General features: G+C 52.6%; 1 protein-coding gene across 16 annotated transcripts in view; it reads right to left on the reverse strand.

The window, feature by feature from the left end:
• Nucleotides 1–256: 256 nt before the first annotated feature.
• OLFML2A (olfactomedin like 2A) overlaps nt 257–20,096 on the reverse strand; it is a 32,858-nt gene continuing 13,018 nt past the window's right edge. For 6 of the 16 annotated variants that reach the window (XM_053279667.1, XM_053279674.1, XM_053279665.1 and 3 more), the window contains 6 exons: nt 11,507–19,738; nt 10,738–10,912; nt 9,878–10,413; nt 9,363–9,464; nt 7,647–9,165; nt 257–2,187 (listed from right to left, as the gene is read on the reverse strand). In XM_053279667.1, the coding sequence (XP_053135642.1) occupies nt 19,137–19,738 (602 nt within the window). In that variant the 3' untranslated portion in view covers nt 257–2,187; nt 7,647–9,165; nt 9,363–9,464; ... (1 more) ...; nt 10,738–10,912; nt 11,507–19,136. Of the gene's footprint in view, nt 2,188–3,636; nt 6,184–7,646; nt 9,166–9,362; nt 9,465–9,877; nt 10,414–10,737; nt 10,913–11,506; nt 19,739–20,096 lie in introns of those variants that run through there. The other 10 variants (XM_053279671.1, XM_053279670.1, XM_053279669.1 and 7 more) reach the window with 10 other exon arrangements.

A 20,096-nucleotide genomic window follows, 5' to 3' on the forward strand; every position in this document is an offset into this window, starting at 1 on the left:
TAATTTGCCAAAGAAGGAGTAGCTGTTTTCTAATAGATTGTGATTCTAATAGGAGGTTTGGCTTTATTTCTTTATGTTCAGCATATACGATTTTGCTTGGTTTATTATTATATTATTTTTATTTTTACAGTTCTGGAGCCTGGAAGTGTATGCAGCTTGGTTAATCCCCTCTCCACAAAATATTGCTTTAAATGCTTCCCAAATTGTGGCTGGGCTGAATCAACAATCCGAGTTAAATTAAAAGACAATCTTCCAATGTTTTGCATATATCTTTATTGTATAATAAATAAGTTTTCAACCAAGAGTTATTAGAACTTTCAAAACTTAATGAGCATATTATCCAATTGTGATCTGTCCAAATTTTATCACTAATAGCATCTTGAATATCATTCTGTAGGGAACTGGAGATGAGAACATAATCAATCCTAGAACAAGTTTCATGTCTGGCAGACAAGAATGTGTAATCCCTTTCCCCTGGGTGTAACAACTGCCAAGGAACTACCAAATTAGCTTTCTTAGAGAGATATGCTATAGGGAACTTAGAAGTGGAAATATTGGGAGTATACTTGGAGGCTGACCTATCCAAAGCAGGGTTTATGGTTAAGTTAAAACCACACCCATTTATCCAATCTTGAATCTTAATACTTTGAAGTTTTTAAAAGAGATTTTCAGTGACAGAGTATTTGGGGCATATATGGAACACAGTAACAAGGGTTTATCCAAAAATGTGCCCTCAATATATACAAACTGACCAAAAGAATCTTTATAGTCTTTCAAGGGTGTAAATCAGCAATTTGGGGAAAACAATGTGGCAGTTCCTTTGGACTTCGAGCTTCCAGCTGCTATCCCTGATGAGGATAATTAAACTAAACAATGTTGTTGTTCCTCTTTTAGTACGTGTTTCTTGAAGAAAAATTATATCTGTCCTTTGTTTTAAACACCTTAGAATGTTTGATAAGAAACTAAGCCATTACAATTAACTGAAAAAATATTTAAATCACCCATCTTTAAAGGACAGATTACCCATGTCAACAACTGCAAGTGCTATAACCAATTGGACTAATGTTATATCATAGGCCTTGAGTCGAAATACATCATCTTTGGCAGAAACTGTTAGCATTGAAATACATTCATAACTAAACCCAGGAACTATCCTTCCCTCCCCATCCTCCAAATCACCACCAAAAAGGTGAGAGAGAAAAGTAACCAGGTTAAACCAACTAAGACAATGTTAAACAGAATTCTACAAAAGAGTGAGGAGAACCAAAACCAATGTTCCCTCTCTCCCAGAACTAGGGAGTAAAAGAATCCAGTTACAAATGTGAAGAAAGCATGAAAGAGCTACTAAATGTTTACGTTCAGGGCTCTCCCCCCCACTCCCGCTCCCATCCAGATATCTTACTAAGCATATTACATGCTTATAAAGTGGGGTGGGGGAGTATAATGTGCCAAAGCATAGGAATTGGTTCTTTAATCCTTACTAGACTCCTTTATATCCTTATTAAACTCTTCCTTTAGCAGTCTCCTTTATCCGGAGAGCAATAACAATTAGAGCAATGGGTTGAAATTAGAAATTCTTTTCATATTCAGCCCCAATCTCCTACTCGCCCTCCTTGTGCCATTCAAGATAAAAGTTCAGTACCAAGGCAAATTATTATCTTATTTGCCTAAAAAGAAGTAATCAAGAGTAAGATTAGACAATAAGGCCAACTAACATTTCACTCAAATTTCCCAAAGTGAAACATCAGGATTGGTGACTTCTGGGGCTGTCACTTCTTCCAACTAGAGACGCTTTGCTTTTCCAAGAAACTTTGCAGGCTTGAGAGTTGTTTGGTGAGAGACCCAGGGTACAAATGGCATTTCACATCTTTAGCTTCAAGGGGAGTCCAACAAGAGATACACAGAGGCAACAAAAAGTATTTAGTGAGTAAAGAGCTGGTGGGGTTTTCACTTCTTCCATTTAGAAATGCTTTGCACATAAGTTCTAGGTTCTTGAGATTTCTTGGGCAAAAGGCCCAGGATGGAAAGAAGGTTTTTCTCTTGTGTGTCAGCAGCACAGAAGGGGTTGCAGCACCACTTTTGCCAGCTGCCATGTTCCTAAGCGTAGCTGCAGGCTGCATCCTGGTTCAAAAAGCCCTTCCTTGAAGCGTGTGGTTCACAGTGACATTCCTCCTCACAAGCCCACATCTGAGAGAGAGAGAGAGAGAGAAAGAGAAATGGAGAGCCAGACTGGAGGTGGGGGTCAGTTGTTTTGTGCTCTTAGCATGCTGTAGAAATGCTCATCTTCCTCCCTCCCTGTTCTAGAGAACTGCTTGGTTGGGGCAGAAGGCAGCTATCTCCTTAAACGACCCCCATTCACCCCAGAAGAGCCACATTCCCAGCTGCTGCAACACCCCACCAGTCTGACGCTCCCTGCCTTTGCCACCACTTTGGAGAAGACAGATGTGGACAGACACACATGCACACACCCTGCGGGGACTGTGCTCCACCCCATGTTTCCAGCTCTTCTCCTGCTTCCCCATCTTAAGACCAAAAGGCGGCTGCCTGGAAGCTCTGAACTGCCAAAGCTCCTTCACTGTATTAGTCAAGATGACCAGGAAACTCTCTCAGGAGCCAGATTCTCTCTCTCGGCCAGTGCTGAAGTGGTGGGGATAGGACTGGTGGTCTGTCTGGCTTCCGGCCCACCCTCTCTGCCCAGGGCCAGCCCTGCACAGGCAAGCTTGTTCATCTCCCAGTAAGCTAAGCGCGCGCGCGCGCGGGGGGGGGGGGCGCACAGCGAACTTCACAACTAAGGTGCTTTAAAACAATTAATGGTAAGAGCAATTAAATGTTTTTAATCTTTGACATGATTTCAATTGTTAACTGATTTAAGATTTTAAATTATTTTAATTGTAAACCACCCAGACTCAAGTTTTGGGTGGTACAGAAATATTTCAGATAAATGTGCTGGGGGGGGGGTCTTGCTGCAGCAGACTAAACAGCTGGTGTTGCCTTGAAGACGAATTTCCTTTTAGCAGAAGCTTTCATGGACTTTTGGAAACCCCCTCAGCGGCAGGCAGAAGTCCTCATGGGAAGGACCAGGGAGCCCACGGACATTGAGAGCGCCTGGGGCCATGCCGCACCCCACAGACTGACACACCTACAGCTCCTCTGTGGGGAGGAGGCTGGGCTGGGGCCCCAGAGAAGACAGGCAGACAGACAGAGGGAGAGGAGCTGCGCAGAAGCAAGACCCTCTCCAGCGGGCCAACCCTTGGGAAACGGCACTGGCCTCGGCGCCCTGACCCTCCCCAGAGCAGCTCCATCCCCTCAGCGGAAGCCCTGGCCGGGCTCACACAGGCAGCCTCTCTGGGTCCACCTCCTGGGGGCCTTGGGCGGCCACCCCACTCCCACCCCCACCCTCTGATCCTCCTCCTGCTGCTGCTTAGAGCGAGGCCTCCCCACGGGCAGCCCCGGGGATCCTGACCCTGAGGCGACTTGCCCACCACCACCAGGCCGCCTTCTAGGGGCCGCCAGACCCGGGCAGGCAGCCCTCCCTCTCCTCCCCCCAGCCCCATTCCCTCTGGCCGAGGCCCACTGGCGAGCGAGGGGCAGCCGCAGGCAGGGCCCGGGGGCGCAGGAGACCCCTCCTCCACTCACCCGCCTGCGGGCTCCGCGGGAGGCGGCCTCGGGGGGGGGCACCGTCTCGACCCGGCGCCAGGCCGCCTTCTCCAGCGGCAGCCGCGGCGCCATCCCGGCGGGCACCGAGGAGGTGGCGGAAGCGGAAGGAGAGGAAGTTCCGACCGACACGAGGCGCCCCGCCTCTCCCTAGACCGACAGGCCCTGGGGCGCTGGCTTCTGACGTCACCCGGCGACGGGGGGAAGGGGCGTGACCTTGGCTGCCATTGGCTCCTTCCTCCCCGATGGCGCGGAGCCGGTGACGTCAGGCCCTCGCCTCTCTCCGCCAACTCCTGGGCTCCGCCCCCACCATTGCCATTTTTCTTATGAATGGTTATTTCCTCCATTTCTATACCGCTCTTCCAAAAAGGGCTCAGGGCGGTATACACAGAGAAAGAATCAATAAATAAGATGGCCGCCTGTCCCCAAAGGGCTCACAATCTAAAAAAGAAACACAAGATAGACACCAGCGGCAACCACTGGAGGGATGCTGTGAGGGGGTGGAGAGGGCCAGTTGCTCTCCTCCTGCTCAATGAAGAGAATCACCAGTTAAAGCATGGTTCTCTGCCAAGCTAGCCGGGGATTTTTTGCCAGGAGGGGAGGGGAGCCTCTGCCTCCCTTGGGCCACGTGACGAGGAGGGGGGTGCGGAGCAGCGCCCAGACAAGGAGGCATTGGCTGTCTGGAGCAGGGATTCCCAACGCTGGGTCCTCAGACGTTATTGGACTTCAACTCCCACGATACCCAACCATAGGCCATTGGGGCTGGGGATTCTGGGCGTTGAAGTCCAAGAACACCGGGGAACCCAAGGTTGGGAATCGCTTTCCACAGCTGCCTCTTTATGGCAGGCGGGCTCCTTCTCCAGCCCTCCCCAAATCTTCACTCCACGCCCCCCCCACACACACCCCTCTGGCCAAAGACAGTCCCCGATCTCGGGGCTAAGAGACTTTGCACAGCTGAAGGGCGCCCCGAGCCTGGGAAAACAGCAAAGGGCCCCCCGGTGTGTTCCCCGCCCCCATTCCGTGCAGCTTGGGAGGGAACAGGGTCCGTCCCCAGGAGGAGGAGGGTCCCCACGTGCAGCATGGATGTCTGTCGCGGTTTTGCCTAGTCGAGGCTACAAGAGTCTCGCTCGTGCACTCTCGCTGCTGAGCATGCGCAGGTGCTTTTGCAGGTGGCAGGCGGAGGAGCGGGTCCAGCCGTGAGCCAGAAAGCAACCCTGCCTGGACCCCCGAGCTGCGTGCGCAGCCTACCTCCCCACGCTCTCCATGCAAGCGCAGCAGGCTCCGCGCAGTTCTCCCGAAGGGCTTTCCTTGGGTGAAGCCCCCACCCACCCTCCCACCCCCTAACCACGGCTGCTGCTCTCCTCCTCCTCCGGGCTCCCTCCCCTGCTGGCTCCGCTTAGCATTTGAATGAGAGACTGCCTGGGGGGGCCCTGCGAGAGAGATGCCCCTGCAGGGATGATGCGCAGCCCTAGACTAGCCCCGGCTTGGCCTGCAGGAGGGGGACCCAGCTTCAATGCCTGGAAGCTTCTCCCAGTAACTTGTGGGCCTGGGAGGGAGTCCTGCTTGAAACCTTGGAGAGCTGCTGCCGGTCAGAGCACAGTCCTGAGCCAGATAGCCCAAGGTCCCGACTCATCAGCACAAGGCAGCTTCCCCTGGCGCTTTCCTGCACCGTTTCCTTTCCCATCCCTTCCTGTGTGTTCCCTGCTGCCGGGAATCGCTCCCTCCACCTTGTTCTGTCTTTTTGGACTGTTGAATATTTCAGATTCAGGAGCAGGACTCCGGCTGTGACTGGCCTGCAACTCCCAGGATGCCCTGCCTGGGAATGCTGGGAGTTGTAGTTCAGGAACATCGGGGTGCTGGAGGCTGCCTCCCCCTGCTGGCTCTCTTTGCATGCTGAGCCTTATGCTGGCAGCACCGAGTGGGGTAGTGGTTAGAGGCAAAGACACACACCCCGCTTCAAATCCCCACGAAGTCACACAGCTGGCTCTGGGCTCCCCGCTCTCTCTCTCAGCTGAGCCTGCCTTGCCAGGCTGTTCAAGATAAAAAGGGCAAGGAGGGGGGGACCAAGGATGAGGCCTCTCAAATGGTCTCCCACCTCAATGGAGGCAGCTTAAGTGAAGGAGAGCCGTTTAATTCCACCTTGCCCTGGTGCTGGAAGGCTTTCCTTCTTTCCTCTCCCACCTTCACAGCAAGTGCTGCACCCCATGACAGCCAGAAATTCTCACACTGGGAGAAAACAGAAGCTGTTATTTCACAGGTGCTTCCTAAGGCTGACATGTTGGTCTTGGACGTGCCAGAGAGTCTGTGGAAAGGCCCACCAGAAGAACCCCACACCTGCCCTTGGTCTGTGAGGCCCCCAATCAGGAGGGGGAGGATGGAGTGCTTGGAAGGAACCCACAGAGATGCTCCTCGGGGTGGGAAAGGGGAGGGCAGGGGAAGGGTGCTGCACTGAAGAGGGCTTGGTTGGTTCTCTGGCCCCCAAGGGAAGACCCTGCCCTAGAAATGATCTAGAACAGGGATTCTCAAACTTGGGTCCTCAGATGTTTTTGGACTTCAACTCCCATAATCCCCAGCCCCAGTGGCCTTTGGTTGGGGATTATGGGAGTTGAAGTCCAAAAACATCTGAGGACCCAAGTTTGAGAATCCCTGATCTAGAAGCAGGGGTAAGCAGCGAGGTGGCCAAATTTGCAGCTGGTACCAAACTCTTTCGGGTAGTGAAATCCAACAACGGATTGTGAGGAGCTCCAAAAGGATCTCTCCACACTGGGTGAGTGGGTGACAAAGTGGCAAATGCACTTCAGTGTTGGCAAGTGTAAAGTGATACACATTGGGACAAAAAACCCCAAGGAGAAAGGACATGGTAGAACTGGAAAAGGTGCAGAAGAGGGCAACCATGATGACCAGGGGCCTAGAGCACCTTTCATATGAGGCAAGGCTACAACACCTGGGGCTACTTAGTTTAGAAAAAAGACAACGGCGGAGAGACATGATCGAGGTCTATAAAATCAGGCATAGGGTGGAGAAAGAGGATGGAGAGAAATTCTTCTCCCTCTCACATCACACTAGAACCAGAGGTCATCCCAGGCAATTGGATAGGAACCACCTCTAGAACCAACAAACAAACACTTTTTCACACAACGCATCATCCACTTGTGGGATTCTCTGTCAAGCAAAATGTCAGATATTGCTGTCCTTGGAGCAGCCCCCGTGGATTTACCACAGGTTTCTAAGGAAGAAGGCTCCCTTGTTTTGCATCTTGTCAGAATTGCTCTTCAACATCATAGGTTTGATCAGAAGTGTAGCAGCTACAACAAAAATTCTCCATACATTTAAAATACATTACAAAAGGAAGAACCCGGGTTCTACACAAAGGCTTTACAGAAATACTGAATGCACAGAACGCTCACATACAGAACAACAATTTAAAGGTAACAATAAATTAAACTGGCTATCAATAACGTGGAGCAAGAAAGCATCACAGTCCATGGCAAGCGAACCGCTCCTTCCACAGTGAATCTTTTCTTCAGACTTCATCTTTTTTCTTCCAGTTGCAGAAAGTTCTCCTCTTTCTTTGGAGGCTACAGGGGAGAGGTTACCAGCACTTCACCCTGACCATAGGACTTCAGCTCCTATGTCCCTACATCACTTATTGTAAGAGCAACTTTCAGCCTGTCAGCACAAGTCTCTTTTGAGAGGAAAATCATCCAGACAGAAGACTTTTAAATAGAGTCACCTTAACTGTATATCTAACATCCTAATAAGGGAGTAAAAACATCTAAATAGGAGTAGACACATACCTCTTTGATATCAGCCACTTTTATACACTTTGGATTTCTTCAAATAACCTCCTAAGTAGGGATTTACCCACAATCCACATGGCCGTCTATGTAAATCAGTCTGCTAGGGGAAATTTTTCTGGTCTATAGATACATTGATTGATTGCTAGGGGAAAAGAAAATCAAAAGCATATCTAGACATAGATTAATATATACCCCTCTGACAGTAGCCACTTTTATACATTTCCGATTTCTTGCAATATCCTCCTTGGCAGGGATTTATGCACCATCCACATGGCACTGTATACAAGTCAACCTGCTGGGTAAAAAGAGAATATATAGGCATATTAACATTCTTTCATCATTTCAAATAATTCATGTTTCAAAATAAAACATTACCACAAATCTTTAACAAATGTGTTAAATGTTAGTTTCAAACATCACGCTAATAGTTTTTTCAGATTCACTGAACAAATACTCACGCAAAGCAGCTAGGTCAGGAGATCTGCACCAAGAAAAAATTCCATTTTTCTCCAATCCAAGTTTAGAATCAGGGCTCAGAAAATCCACTAGTCTACCCATCTGTGACAAGTGAAAAAGGATGCCTGACGGGTGAAAAAACCTGACGAGTAATGTACCAACAGAGTTCAATGAGAATGGCTGGTGAACAGAGCCAATGGTGGTTGTTTTTTTAACTCCTGTTTAGAATACTCAGTTTTTAGTTGTGAATGCTCTTTTTTCTTGTCTATTTTATCTTCTGTTTTATTGCATTTAGTAGTGAATTTTTTTTTGCATTTATTAGTGGAGTGTGTGCATTTAGTGGTGGGGTTTTTTCCCATTTAGTAGTGGGCTTTGCGGGGGGTTGTTGCATTTAGTAGTGTTTTTTTTTTAATTTAGTAGTGTGGGAGCTTGCATTTAATAGTGGGTTTTGTTGTTGTTTTGCATTTAGTAGGTGGTGGTTGTTGTTTTCATTTAAGAGAGGGCAAGCGGCCCTGAATAGCATTTTGCTGAATATTTATTATTTCATTCATTCATTGGCTCAGGCTGGTTTACATTAAAATAAAAAAACACAAAATAAAAATTAAAATCAAGAAACATTTAAACCAGATTAAATCTAATTAAAATTAAGATTAAAACAAGATATCATTAAAAGCCAGGCTGAAGAGATGGTTGTTTAAGGCTCTTGAATAGACAGGATACAAACAATTTAAACAAATGTATTCTTATTTTTTAGGCATGAACCCTTGAAGCCAGCACATATTATTCCAGGCTAACTTACCTCACAGGGTTAAGGACAAAATCAACTCTCGCTTGAAGCCTCTATTTGCAGCAGCCAGCCACTCGTTTTGAGACCAATCTGAAAAAAAACCCTAAAAGGGTAATGCAGTTTTGCTTGGCGTGGCTTGTCTCTTGTCGCCTCCACTGGTCTGTTTTTGAAATCCTTTGGGAAAGAACAAGTTACATAATTTATTTGAAGTGTGAGCAAATCCACATGATGTTAGAGTATGAGGCATTTATGAAGGATGACTCCTTAGATTTCCTGAGTAATACATTTTCAGAGTTTCATTTTTCTATTCTCCTGTGACAATCGGTATGTAATAAATAAGTATGCTCAGTATTTGTATACATCTTTATATTTTGTATATGTTCTTCAGTTCTCTGATGAAGCCTCATCACGAAAGAGATTGAGACAGCTTGTCTTGTCCTCGCTCCTTCAGCTCTTTCCTGAAATCTGCTGGAATAGAACAAGTCAAGTCATTTATATGAAGTGTGAGCAAAGCTTGGTGAATATACTTTTCACAGTTTCATTTTTACATTCTCTAGTAACAATCAGTGTGAAATAAATATGTATGCTCAGTATTTACACATATTTATATTTTGAATAAAATTGAAGAACTATCATGAGCAAAACTGAATAACTATGTTGAATACTTCAATTCTCGGACAATGCGCCTCCTCGTCACAAGATTGATCAGGTCAGCTTGTCTTGTCCTCTATGTCCTCCTCATTCCTTGTGCTCTTTCTTGAAACCCACTGGAAGAGAAAAAGGCATGTCATTGATTTTAAAGTGTGAGCAATACCACATTCTTCTGTTAGAATATGAGAAGTTCACTAAGGATGAAATCTTTGATTTCTTGGTAACTAGTTTCACAGCCGTTTCATCTCATCTTGCAAAAATCAATGCATAATGAATACCCGCTGACATCCTGGCCAAATTACCCAATGCAACCCCTACTGAAATTGAGTCATCCTTTAGAGTAACCATTGAGGGGTAACTACTGAGAAACCTAGTCTGCTTTGTCAGCCATAACAACACCTATTTGGTATAGATTCTTCAGTGCTCTGCTGAAGAGCCTCATCATAGCAGGCATTAGTCTAGTTCCTGTTTGATTGTCTCTTACACCACCCTGGGAGTTCTATTTTTGACGGGGGTGGGATCCCTTTACCTTGGTCCAGCCCGTCTTTGATCCTGCCTCCCACACAGGCCTCTTGGGAGGAAAAAACATTCCAAAATCCCCACTCCGGCATGGAGGTCATTGCAAATGTGTGCCAACTCTGTTTCTTCTTTCCAAACATGGCACAAAGGATTGCTGAGCATGCAGCACACATGAAGTGTGTCCTGTTAAAGGCAGTCTCCATCTTAGAGGATATCCAGCTTGACAAGGCTGTTGGGAGAATAAAGACGCCTGAAGCTTGTAACATACATGAAGCGTGTTTCATTCCAGGCAGCCACAGAATGAGAGATCATGCTGCCTTCCACAGGTGGTGAGAGAACAAAGCAGCCTGAAGTTTCTACTGATGGACCCTGGATTGACAGAGCATTCAGGGCGGTGGGGAACACAGCCCTTGCTTTGGCTATCTTGTGCATCGTCATCGGCTCTTTTAATTCCTTTGTGGCTTGTGTGTCGCTGCCTCTTGGTTCTTCCATGAGACTCTTTTCCTCCTTCCTTGGCTTGTGTGTGGTTGCCGCCTTTTGTGAAATCTGTTGGGAAAGAAACTAGGTATTTTATTTTGAAGTTTTGGCAATATTACATGCTTATCTTCTAATATGTAAAGATGGCCTAATGAGAACATATAAGAGTTCTGGAATAACATACTTTAAACAGTTGTTTCAGTTTTATATTATCTTGTGACTATCAATGTGTTTTGTATATATATTCTCCAGTCCTGATGAAGAGCCTTATCTTAGAAGGTGCTGGTAGAGCTTGAGATTTTTTTCTGTTATATGGTCTCACATGTTGAGAATTCTTTTTTTCATATATGGTTTTCTCTTTAGCTTGGTCCAGTCAGTATCTTTGAGGCTTACCTGCCACGTTGGCCCCTTGGGAGGAGAAAATGCTCCAAGAGCTGCACTCCGGCCTGGAGGTCGTAGGGACACATGCGCCGACTCCGTTTCTTCTGGCCCGGTTTGCCACGCAGGGTTGTCGAGGGGATGCAATGGAAGAGGCATGAAGTCTCTCCCGTTCAAGGTAGCTAAATTCCTAGAGTGTATGCAGCCCAAGAAAAGCGTTGCGGAACTAAAGAAGCTTGAAGCTCCCAACACGCGTGAAACGTGTTCTCTTAATGGCAGAATACAACCTGTATATGGTATTGTGTCTCTTCTTGGCAATTCCCCCAAAGCTGCTTGAAGAGGCATGAAGCCTCTTCCATTCAAGGCAGCCACCATTTTAGAGATGCTGCCGTTTCGTGTTGTGATGTGTTTGTCGTGTTGTATGTGCTCCCAATGGAGCTGGACTAGGACCGGGGAGACCGGAGTTCAAATCCCCATTCAGCCATGAGACTTGCTGGGTGACTCTGGGCCAGTCACTTCTCTCTCAGCCTAACCTACTTCACAGGGTTGTTGTGAGAAAGAAACCTAAGTCTGTAGTACATCGCTCTGGGCTCCTTGGAGGAAGAGTGGGATATAAAATGGAAAAAATAAAATAATCCATAATATATATCGGAGGAACATTTGAGGTACCCTTTCTTCAGTCCTCTGAAGAAAGGTCTCATCCCAAAATGCAATGATACAGCTAGGGATTCTATTCTGGTCAATTTTCTCCTGTACAATTAGCATTCTCTTTTTGGAGCCTTACCTGCCACGTTGGCCTCTGGAGAGGAACAAATGCTCCAAGAGCAGCACTCCAGTCTGTGGGTCATAGGGACACATGCACCAACTCCGTTTCTTTTTGCTAAATTGTCCTCCAAGCGATGTTGTGGGGAGAGAACACACATGAAAAATTTTCAGTTAAAGATAGGTTCTAAATTTGAGATTATCCTTCCCTATAAAGTTGGCAGTTATAAAGCATCCTAGTGCTTCTATCATGCATACAAGCCAGCCCCCATTTTTGAGATTATGTTGACTCCCACAGCTGTTTTATTTATTCATTCTTTCATTAAGTGTCTATACCCCTCATCCAGATAGCTCTATGCCATTCACAAATATGAAAAGATATAACTCATTAAAAAGAATTTGAGAGACTATAAAGAGAATCCTCTCTTCTCTTGAGAGAATTAAGAAGCCTGAAGCATGTTCCATACAAGCCTGCCTGAAAATTAGAGATTATGCTGCCTCAGAAAAGTGTTCTGAGTATCTAGAAGCCTAAGCCTTTTAATGCGCAGGGAGGGTGTTCCATTCAAGCCAGCCACTCTCTTAGGAATTATGCTGCCATACACAGCTGTTGGGAGAATAAAGGAGCCTCAGGTCGCACCCAGTTTTCTCAGACTAAAAGGGCCAGTCTGTAGTTGCACAGCAGCCCCTGGCCTCAGGGAATTTCCTGCTACAGCCCCTGTGCCGTTGCGCTCAGAAGTCCTGCCCTACGCGGTCCATAGTTCTAGCATTTGTCTGCACAGAGCAAGAACGCGCTAAGAGTGGACAGGTTTTCACCGTGATGCAGAAGACTGTGGCGCCCCAGTGTTCTGAGGACGGGGAGAATCTGTGGCGTGTTGCCCTCTGCAGACAAATGCTACAAATGTGGGCAGTGAGGTGGCAGGGCTTTTGCACACGTCAGCACGGCTGCAGCATCCACAGAAGGGGTTTGAGTTCTTTTGGCAAGATGAAGCCAAAGCAGAGAGATGAACTCCCCACTCAGAAACTTCCCTTCCCTTCAGAAACTGGCTTTTGGCAGGGGTCTTGAAGACCGTAATCCCACCACTCTCCCACAAAGTATTCTTTTAAAAAGCCCTATCCTGGCTAAGTAGCATGGCTTGAGTGGTTTCCTCCTCCTTTTTCTGAAGCAACAGAGATTTATTATCATTATTTTGGTGAGGTAAAAGCCAAGGCTGGGCATAGCGCACTTCCCCCAGAGGATTAGAAGCAAGCTTAGAGACAGCTTTTCCTCCATGACTATTTATTAATTATTCTCACTAAAATGCTGAGGTAAAAGCCACTGCTGGGCATGGAGTCCTTCCTTGCCGTCTTGGAGACAGCCTTCCCTCAGAGCATTTCTCTGCCCCTTAGAGGCTTGTGGTTGGCCTTCCTCAGCAGCCGAGTAGGGGCAATGTGGGGCGTGAAGCCCCCTAGTTCCCTGACGAAAGCCTCTCCTCCCCGGCCTTGGCCCCCCTGCTGCAGTGTGGGGCGTGGGGGCCCCTGGTTCCCTGGGGGGAGCTTCTCTTTCTCGGCCCTGCTGGTCTTCCTCCTCGTGCGGCTCGTGCCGCCTCAGGTGTCTCAAATTATTTCTCCATCAAACGTAGCGCGCTCGAGGCGTCGCGAGCTTCAGCTGCGGGAGGCGGAGCCCGCTGTCCAGCTGCTCGCCAATCAGTGAAGCGCCTGTCACCCCGCCAACCAATCAGAGAAGTGGACTCGGCTCCCAGGGGCCCGCGGGGAGGAGCGCAGAAAGCCCGCCAGAATTCCCCCGCCGAGGCTTTGCGTCTCTGCGCCCTCTGCGCATGTCTGTACCGGCGGCTGCGCACGCCCAGTGGCCCGCCCTGAAGCCTCCGTGCCGTTTTGGATAGCCTGGCAGCATGGATGTCTCGCCAGGTTTTGACTAGTCTGGGCTGCAGAAGGAGTCGTCTCGTGGGCTGCTGAGCATGCGCTTCGGAACTGTAGAGCAGCTTGCGTTGCTGCGTCTGGCCCCGGCGGAAGTGATGTAAAGAAAAAAGCACGGTACCTGCTGCACAGGCCTGCTAGAGCGAACCTACAAGGGGAGGAACTGCTCTCCTGCCTTGGAGCAGCCGCCTCGTGCTCTGAGCGTCTCAGAGCAGCACTTCTGGCGGATGGAGGCGGGACATTGGCAGGGAGAGCAGAAGTGGGTTCCCTAGACGTCGCGGTGGCTTTGTAGAGCGCGTCTCCACCCCACAGCCGCCCCCAGCAGCCATGCCCGCCCTTCCGGGCCGCTCTGCTGCCTGGTGACGCTCTCGTCTGGTGGTAAGGAGTTCCCACTCTTGGGAAGGTCCCGCTTGGCGCAGTCCCCCTCCCCTCCCTTCAGTGTAAGGAGGTCCGGCACTCGGGGTTCCCGGAAGCTGTGGGACTACATTCCCCATGATCCCCCAGCCGCCATGTGGCCTTGTCCAGCAACCCCTGGGAATCCCGGAAGGTGGGAAGCTTCCGGGGCTAGGCAAGTGTTCGTTTTCACTCTCCGCACCACACAGAGCTCCAAGGCGGGAGGAGGCGAGGCGAGTGTCCGCTCTAAGGTGTGCACATGTGCATCCCCACTCAAGTTTTTTGCTGGCAGCAGTTTAATTTTAGATTCTGCTCCACTTTGAATGCACGTATGCACACACTGCCTGGAAGAAAACTCATCCCCACATATTTATTTGATTGATTGATTGATATACCGGCCTTCCAAAATGGCTCCGGGCGGTTTACAGCACGATAAAAACAATTAAAACAAGCTAACAGTTAAAATCAAACTATTAAAAGACAATAAAATCAATTAAACAGTAAAAAAACCCTGGAAATCGACAATTATTTGTTGTTGTTGTTAGTTCGATTTCTATGCCGCCCTTCCAAAAATGGCTCAGGGCCGTTTACACAGAGAAATAATAAATAAGATGGCTCCCTGTCCTCAAAGGGCTCGCAATCTAAAAGGAAACATGACACCAGCAACAGTCACTGGAGGTACGGTGCTGGGGGTGGAGAGGGCCAGTTACTCCCCGCCTGCTCAACACAATTGTAAACAGTTTGTTAATCATTTAAAACCCTGGACCATAGATGGAAAAACGGGGGTGGGGGCCATCATGCGGCACAATCCTCCAGTTGCAATGAAAGCAAATCTGCTCTTTTTGCCATGCAGCGGTTCACTGGCTGCAGGTTCAGGACTGCCCTTGTCTCTGTAAGGTTGGATTTGGCAGGACTCGCACAGGCAATCATCAGAGACTGGCTGCTTCTTCCCAGAGTGTAGGAGCAGCAGTTTGGGCTCAGGGACACCCCTTTGGTTTCTTGTTTTAGCAGATTACGGGGGAGGAGGGTCGGCTTGGAGTCCCTGTGAGGGATAAAGCTGTCCTTGGATTTGTCCCCCCAGAGCACTGATGCCATTCCCCAGGCAGAGGAGTCCTTTGCTGATGTTGATCTCTGTATACAAAGCCAGCAGGAACACCCCAGGTTTTTAACTGACACCCAAGAGCACGACATTCAGGGTCTCTGAAGAAGCTAGGCTGAGAACTGACAACTGTGTTTCAGTTAAACTCGAAGAGGGGCGTGCAAGCCATTTTACATGTAGGCAGGCCTGGGAAGGTTTTTTTAAATACTGTGTACCAGGACTACTTCCTACTGGAATCCCAACCCCCAGGGTGAGCAGAGGTTGCCCTCGGAGCCAAATTCCGGAAGAGGACCAATCCACATGGCTCAAGAAAAAAAGCCCGGCTCCTAGAAGGGTGGCAGGGGCTGGGGACACATGAGCCAGTCAGCTAAGGCAGCTCAGGCGATGGAAATCAGCTGACGAGGGCAGGGGAATAAGTTTGCAGGAGCCCACATCAGCCCCAGGTCAGAGCTGGTGCCAACAACCCTTTCACCAAAGACCGCCCCCCCCCGCTGTCTGCTGTCCATTGCGGAGTCCAGTTCAACGAACTTCAAAGGGCTCTGCTAAAGCAGCTGGCAGGACGGACCAAAGCAACTCACGGTGTCACACTGCACCATCAGCGGCCAGAGCATTCGTGACCAAGGCGGGAGGGCGGCCCAAGGTAGGCTGGCATGTCAGCACACCCTGAACTGAGAGGGGCGCAGGGGCCCAAGCCGAGCTGGGTGTGTGCTGCAGAACCTATGTAAGTACTCTGGGGGAGGAAGGGCTCCCCTCGCCGCTCTTGCCCCAAAGTGCAGAAAGTACAAAGATGCCCGTCAGCCCCGCCCCGCCCCCAGGCCCTTCTTTGTAAGAGACGTTGCCTGTGTAGTTCCCACAGGCATGTCATCCCTCTTGAGATTTTCTGGCTTGGGGGATTCCCTTTCCAACCACACAGTGGGCAATAAGGCCTCTCCTCCCCTACCATTAAACACTTAAAGCAACCAGCATTTTGCTTCAGCAAGGCTATCATTTGGGCTTAGCCCAGGTTTCCCATGGAGGGGGGAGGGAAGACACAACTAGGTAAGGGCCAGCAACACAGACTGGGCCATCCCCATGTTGCCCCGAGCAGACCCTTCCTCCGGGAGGTCTTCATGCGAGCCTGAGTGCAGAGCCTGCCGTGATTCGGAAAGGAGCAGGATCAGCCCTGAGCGCAAGCAAGCGGGCGGTGGGATGGGGCTCACTTTCCTGCTCTCGACTCAGCAGTTCAGGGCTGAAGGAAGAAGCCGGAGAGGCCTCCCTCTGGCTGCCGGAGGCACGGAGGGGGCCCACCCCTGGCCGCAGGAGCGCCATTTCGGCACTTCAGAGCCGCCGCCGCCACCTCCTGCCATGGGGGGCCCGTTTGGGAGGCTGTTGCCAAACGCGACCCCTAGCCCCACTCGGGCTTGGCCTCTGCTGAACACCCCATCGCCTGGGGAGGCTGCAGTGGAGCCCCGCTCCCAGCCAGTGCTCTCCAAGGGGGACCCCCGATGACGCTGGGCGGACGCTGCTTCCCGCAGCCAGCACCGCCTGGGCCAAAGAGTGACCCGGCAGCGGCAGCCACTTGGAGAGTGTGGCTGGGAAGCAGCCTCAAGCGCCAGACAACCAGCCTGGGGGGAGGCCCGGCCTTCCGTCTCTGGCCCAGTGGCCCAAGCGCAGAGCTCCGGCCTCCCAGCGGCCTCCACCAGCAGCAGCAGCAGCCGCCACCGCTCTCCAGGCCGTGGGCTTCCAGACAGGCACGGCGGGGGGGGGGGGGGAGCTGCATTCCTCAGACCGCTGGGAGAAGGGGCTGCTTGTGGCCCGGACAGAGGAGCCGCTGGGCCCAGGCGCCCTGGGGCACCCGCTGCGCTCCAGACAACAAAGGGGCTGCTGTGAGGAGATCCGCGGCGAGGGTGGCGTCATCCTGAGCCAGAGACTTTTGCCCTTTCGGGACGCAGCAGCCACTGCCTGGAGGGAGCCTGCGGAGCTGCTGCGTGCAGAGGGCAGAGGGGCCAGAGCAGCCCCGATCCTGCTGGCCCGGCGGGGGGGGGGGGGGCGGCGCAGCCAGCGAGCCCCTCCCCCCCCCCAGGCCGGCCTGCAGGAGGCTCTGAGCCCAAACCTGCCACTTGCCTCCGAGCCAGGCAAAGGCCTCTTCGGCCTCGCCTTGGAGGAGGCACCCAGCGCTGGTTTCCCAGCAATGCCGCAGCACAGACCAGCGGCAGCCGCCCCGTCCTGCTGCAGCTGCAGGGCCTGCATGGGGGCTTGGCCACAACGGCCAGCAGGTGCCCGCGCAGCCTCCCTCTCCCGCGAGCCCACTGGCCCTGGGGGCAGGAGCAAGAGCCCCTCGCACAGACACGCCTGGCCCTCCGGGGTCCTGTTGGAACTGGGACCCTCCCCCTCCTGTGGGCCCCACGGGCAGGGCAAGGGCTCTCTCTCCCCTCGCAGAGCCGAAGCCCAGGGGAGGCGGCCGGGGGGTGCGGCTTGCCTCGCGCCTCCCTCACGAGCCCCCCGCCCAGCTGCCTGCCGGCCGAAGGGGCTCCAGCCGGCTTCTGGCCAGCTCCGAAAGGCAGCCAGGAGCAGCTTCCCTGGGAGCCCAGGACTGCCGCCCACAGGCCCTCCTCCCTAGCCAGACACACCCTGCAGGAGGCCCCAGGCTCACTCCCCGGCGGCGGCAGCAGCAGCAGCAGCATCTCCAGACAGGGCTGGGAGAGACCCCTGAGCCTGGAACCTCGGAGAGCCGCTGCCGGCCAGAGCAGGCAGTCCTGAGCTAGGTGGACCAGGTCTCTGACTCCGTACAAGGCACAGCTTCCTCTGTGAGGGTCTAGAACAGCATGAAAGGCCCTTTGGCCCTTCTGAAGAGGGGAAGCTGAGAAAAACCGCTGGCCTGACAGAGCAAGGAATGCCATCCATGCTTCCGGTGGATCACCCAAGGTGGGGAGGGGAAGGAGGAGAGGGGGGAAGCCTCAATTTGAGGTGGGGGTCCTTTTTTTGAGGGAGAGAGAGAGTGTGAGGACATGGGGGCTGCACCCCCAGGTCTCTGTCCAGCCCCAGTAAAGCAGGATTTTACCAGCCACAAGATTGGGAGCTGCTTTTTGGTGGGGGGGGGGCAGGCGTGTAAAGGCTCCTTTGTGAAAACTCTGAGGAGGAGCCAGTGAGGCTGTGCAAGTTGTTGGGGTGGGGGGTGCAGAGAGCTCTGCTGCCAGCTGGGGGGGGAGGGGAGGGGGGGAGGGAGGCAGGCACCAAGCAAGCCCCCAGCCCAGAGAGCCTGACCAGGCTGCAGCCAGGCTCTCCCTCCCTCCCTCCCCGCCAGCCAATCAGCAAGGGCCAAAGAAGGGGGGCGGGGGGGCCCTCTGGCAGGGCTGCTTCTTAGCTGAATCCCACCCACCCCCAGAGTGAGCAGAAGGGCAGGTGGGGGGGAGGCTGGCCTTTCCTCCAGGAGGCCCTTTGCTGGCCAGGCCTGAGCGCTGCTTCCCAGAGGGGGGACTTTTCCTGCTATATATGTGCCCCCACCTCCCAGCTCACCTGCTGCAGAGGGAGCTGCCTCCCATCACAGACCCACAAGGAGGCGAGGGGGTACGTGTGGCCAGGAGGAGACCAGGAGGCCCTTGGCAAAGGGCTGGGGGCGGGGCTGGGCGGGGGCTTCCTTCCACAGCTGGAGCCCAGCGAGCAGAAGCTGGAGGCCACCGCCCCCCCCCCCTCCGGAAGGAAGGAAGAACCCTGGAGGGCTGGCTGGCCAGCAGGCCTGCGGGGTGGGGGGCACTCTGGCCAGGAGAGGGGCTGCCCGGCTCTGCCCCCCTTTGGCTTTGAGGGTGGGGGAGGGAAAGGGGGCCGAGGGAGTCTGCCCTGACTCTGGGGGAGCAGCTGCAACCGCAAGCTCAGCCCCCTCCCAGCTGCCACCCTGTGGCCGGGATCAGGCCTGGCAGTGGCCCAGCACCACCGCCAGGGGTTGATCCGGGCCCCCTCGCCACCTCCACCTCCAGCCTGCAGGAAGCTGTGAAGAGGACAAGGGCTGTTTCTTATTCCTGCAACGGGCTAGATCAAGGAGGAGCCACATACCTCCACAGAGCGTTCCCAGAAGGAAGCAGCAGCAAAGAGTGGGGGGGTGTGGGAGCCTCCCCTTCCCGAGACCGCTCTGGGGATGGATGGAGACCCCTCCGGAAGGCACGGCCAGGCCCCATTCGAGCGGGCCTCTGCTGGGCTCCCCATCCCCAGAAAGGAGGCCAGGGCTGGGAGGAAGGTGTGTCCAGCTGGGTGAGGGTCCCTCCCCCCGCCCTCAGGCTGCAAAGCGCAGCCCGTAGGTGACCTGGTGGCCGTTGTCCCAGGCATAGAGGACCTTCTCCTTGGGGTTATAGTCGATCTGTGTGGTGAAGGCAAAGGCGCTGTGGAAGGAGAGCCTGGGGTTGGCCTCGGTGCCCGTGTGGGTGTCGTAGGCATAGGTCACCTGCCCCTCCTTGGCGCTGTGCTCGTCCACCGCATACAGGATGCCGCAGACGAGGAAGCAGTTCCCGTAGGAGTTGCGCTTGAGGCCCGTCTTCCAGGTGGTCTCCCTGCGGACAGAGAGGTCCCCAGGGTCCAGCTTGCTCACCACAATAACCTCCTGCTGGGAGTAGTCGTAGTCCACGGCCGGGTAGATCACCCACAGGCCGCTCTCGTCCACAGCAAAGTCGATGTCCGAGTGGCCTCGCCACTTCCACGGCGTGGTATCCTCGTAGACCACGTCGTGCAGCAGGGACCAGCCCGCCACGAAGCGCTGGCGCAGGTCGTACTTGATGATGTTCTTGGTGAAGGCCCGGTTGTAGTAGAAGGCGCCCCGGAAGACCACGTGCCCCGTGCCGATCCAGTTGTAGGGCAGCTTGTACAGGTTGCTCCAGCGCCCTGCGGGAGGGAAGGCAGGAGGGGCTGAGCGGGCCGAGACAGCGCCCCGCTGGGGGAGAGCCTGGCAGACGGAGGGGGCTTGGTGGATTCGAGGGGCCAAGCGGGAAGGGAGGGGAGGGGAGGGGAGGGGAGGGGAGAAGCACCGAAGGAGCCACGAGTTACAAGAGGACAGGCAGGACGTGCTGAAGCTAACAGGCGCCGAATGAGGGCTGGATCTGAACGGCCCACCAGAAAGCCCGGCCCAGAGCCTTCGAGGACTCTCGCAACCACTGCTTGCAACAGGGTAGTGGGGCAGCAGGTTTCTGCCCTGGCCACACAAGGAGGGCCTTTCGTGGTCAAGGCAAGTGGTGGAACGGCA

The sequence above is a fragment of the Hemicordylus capensis genome, chromosome 15 (genome assembly GCF_027244095.1).
Source record: "Hemicordylus capensis ecotype Gifberg chromosome 15, rHemCap1.1.pri, whole genome shotgun sequence".
Taxonomy (NCBI): Eukaryota; Metazoa; Chordata; class Lepidosauria; order Squamata; family Cordylidae; genus Hemicordylus; species Hemicordylus capensis.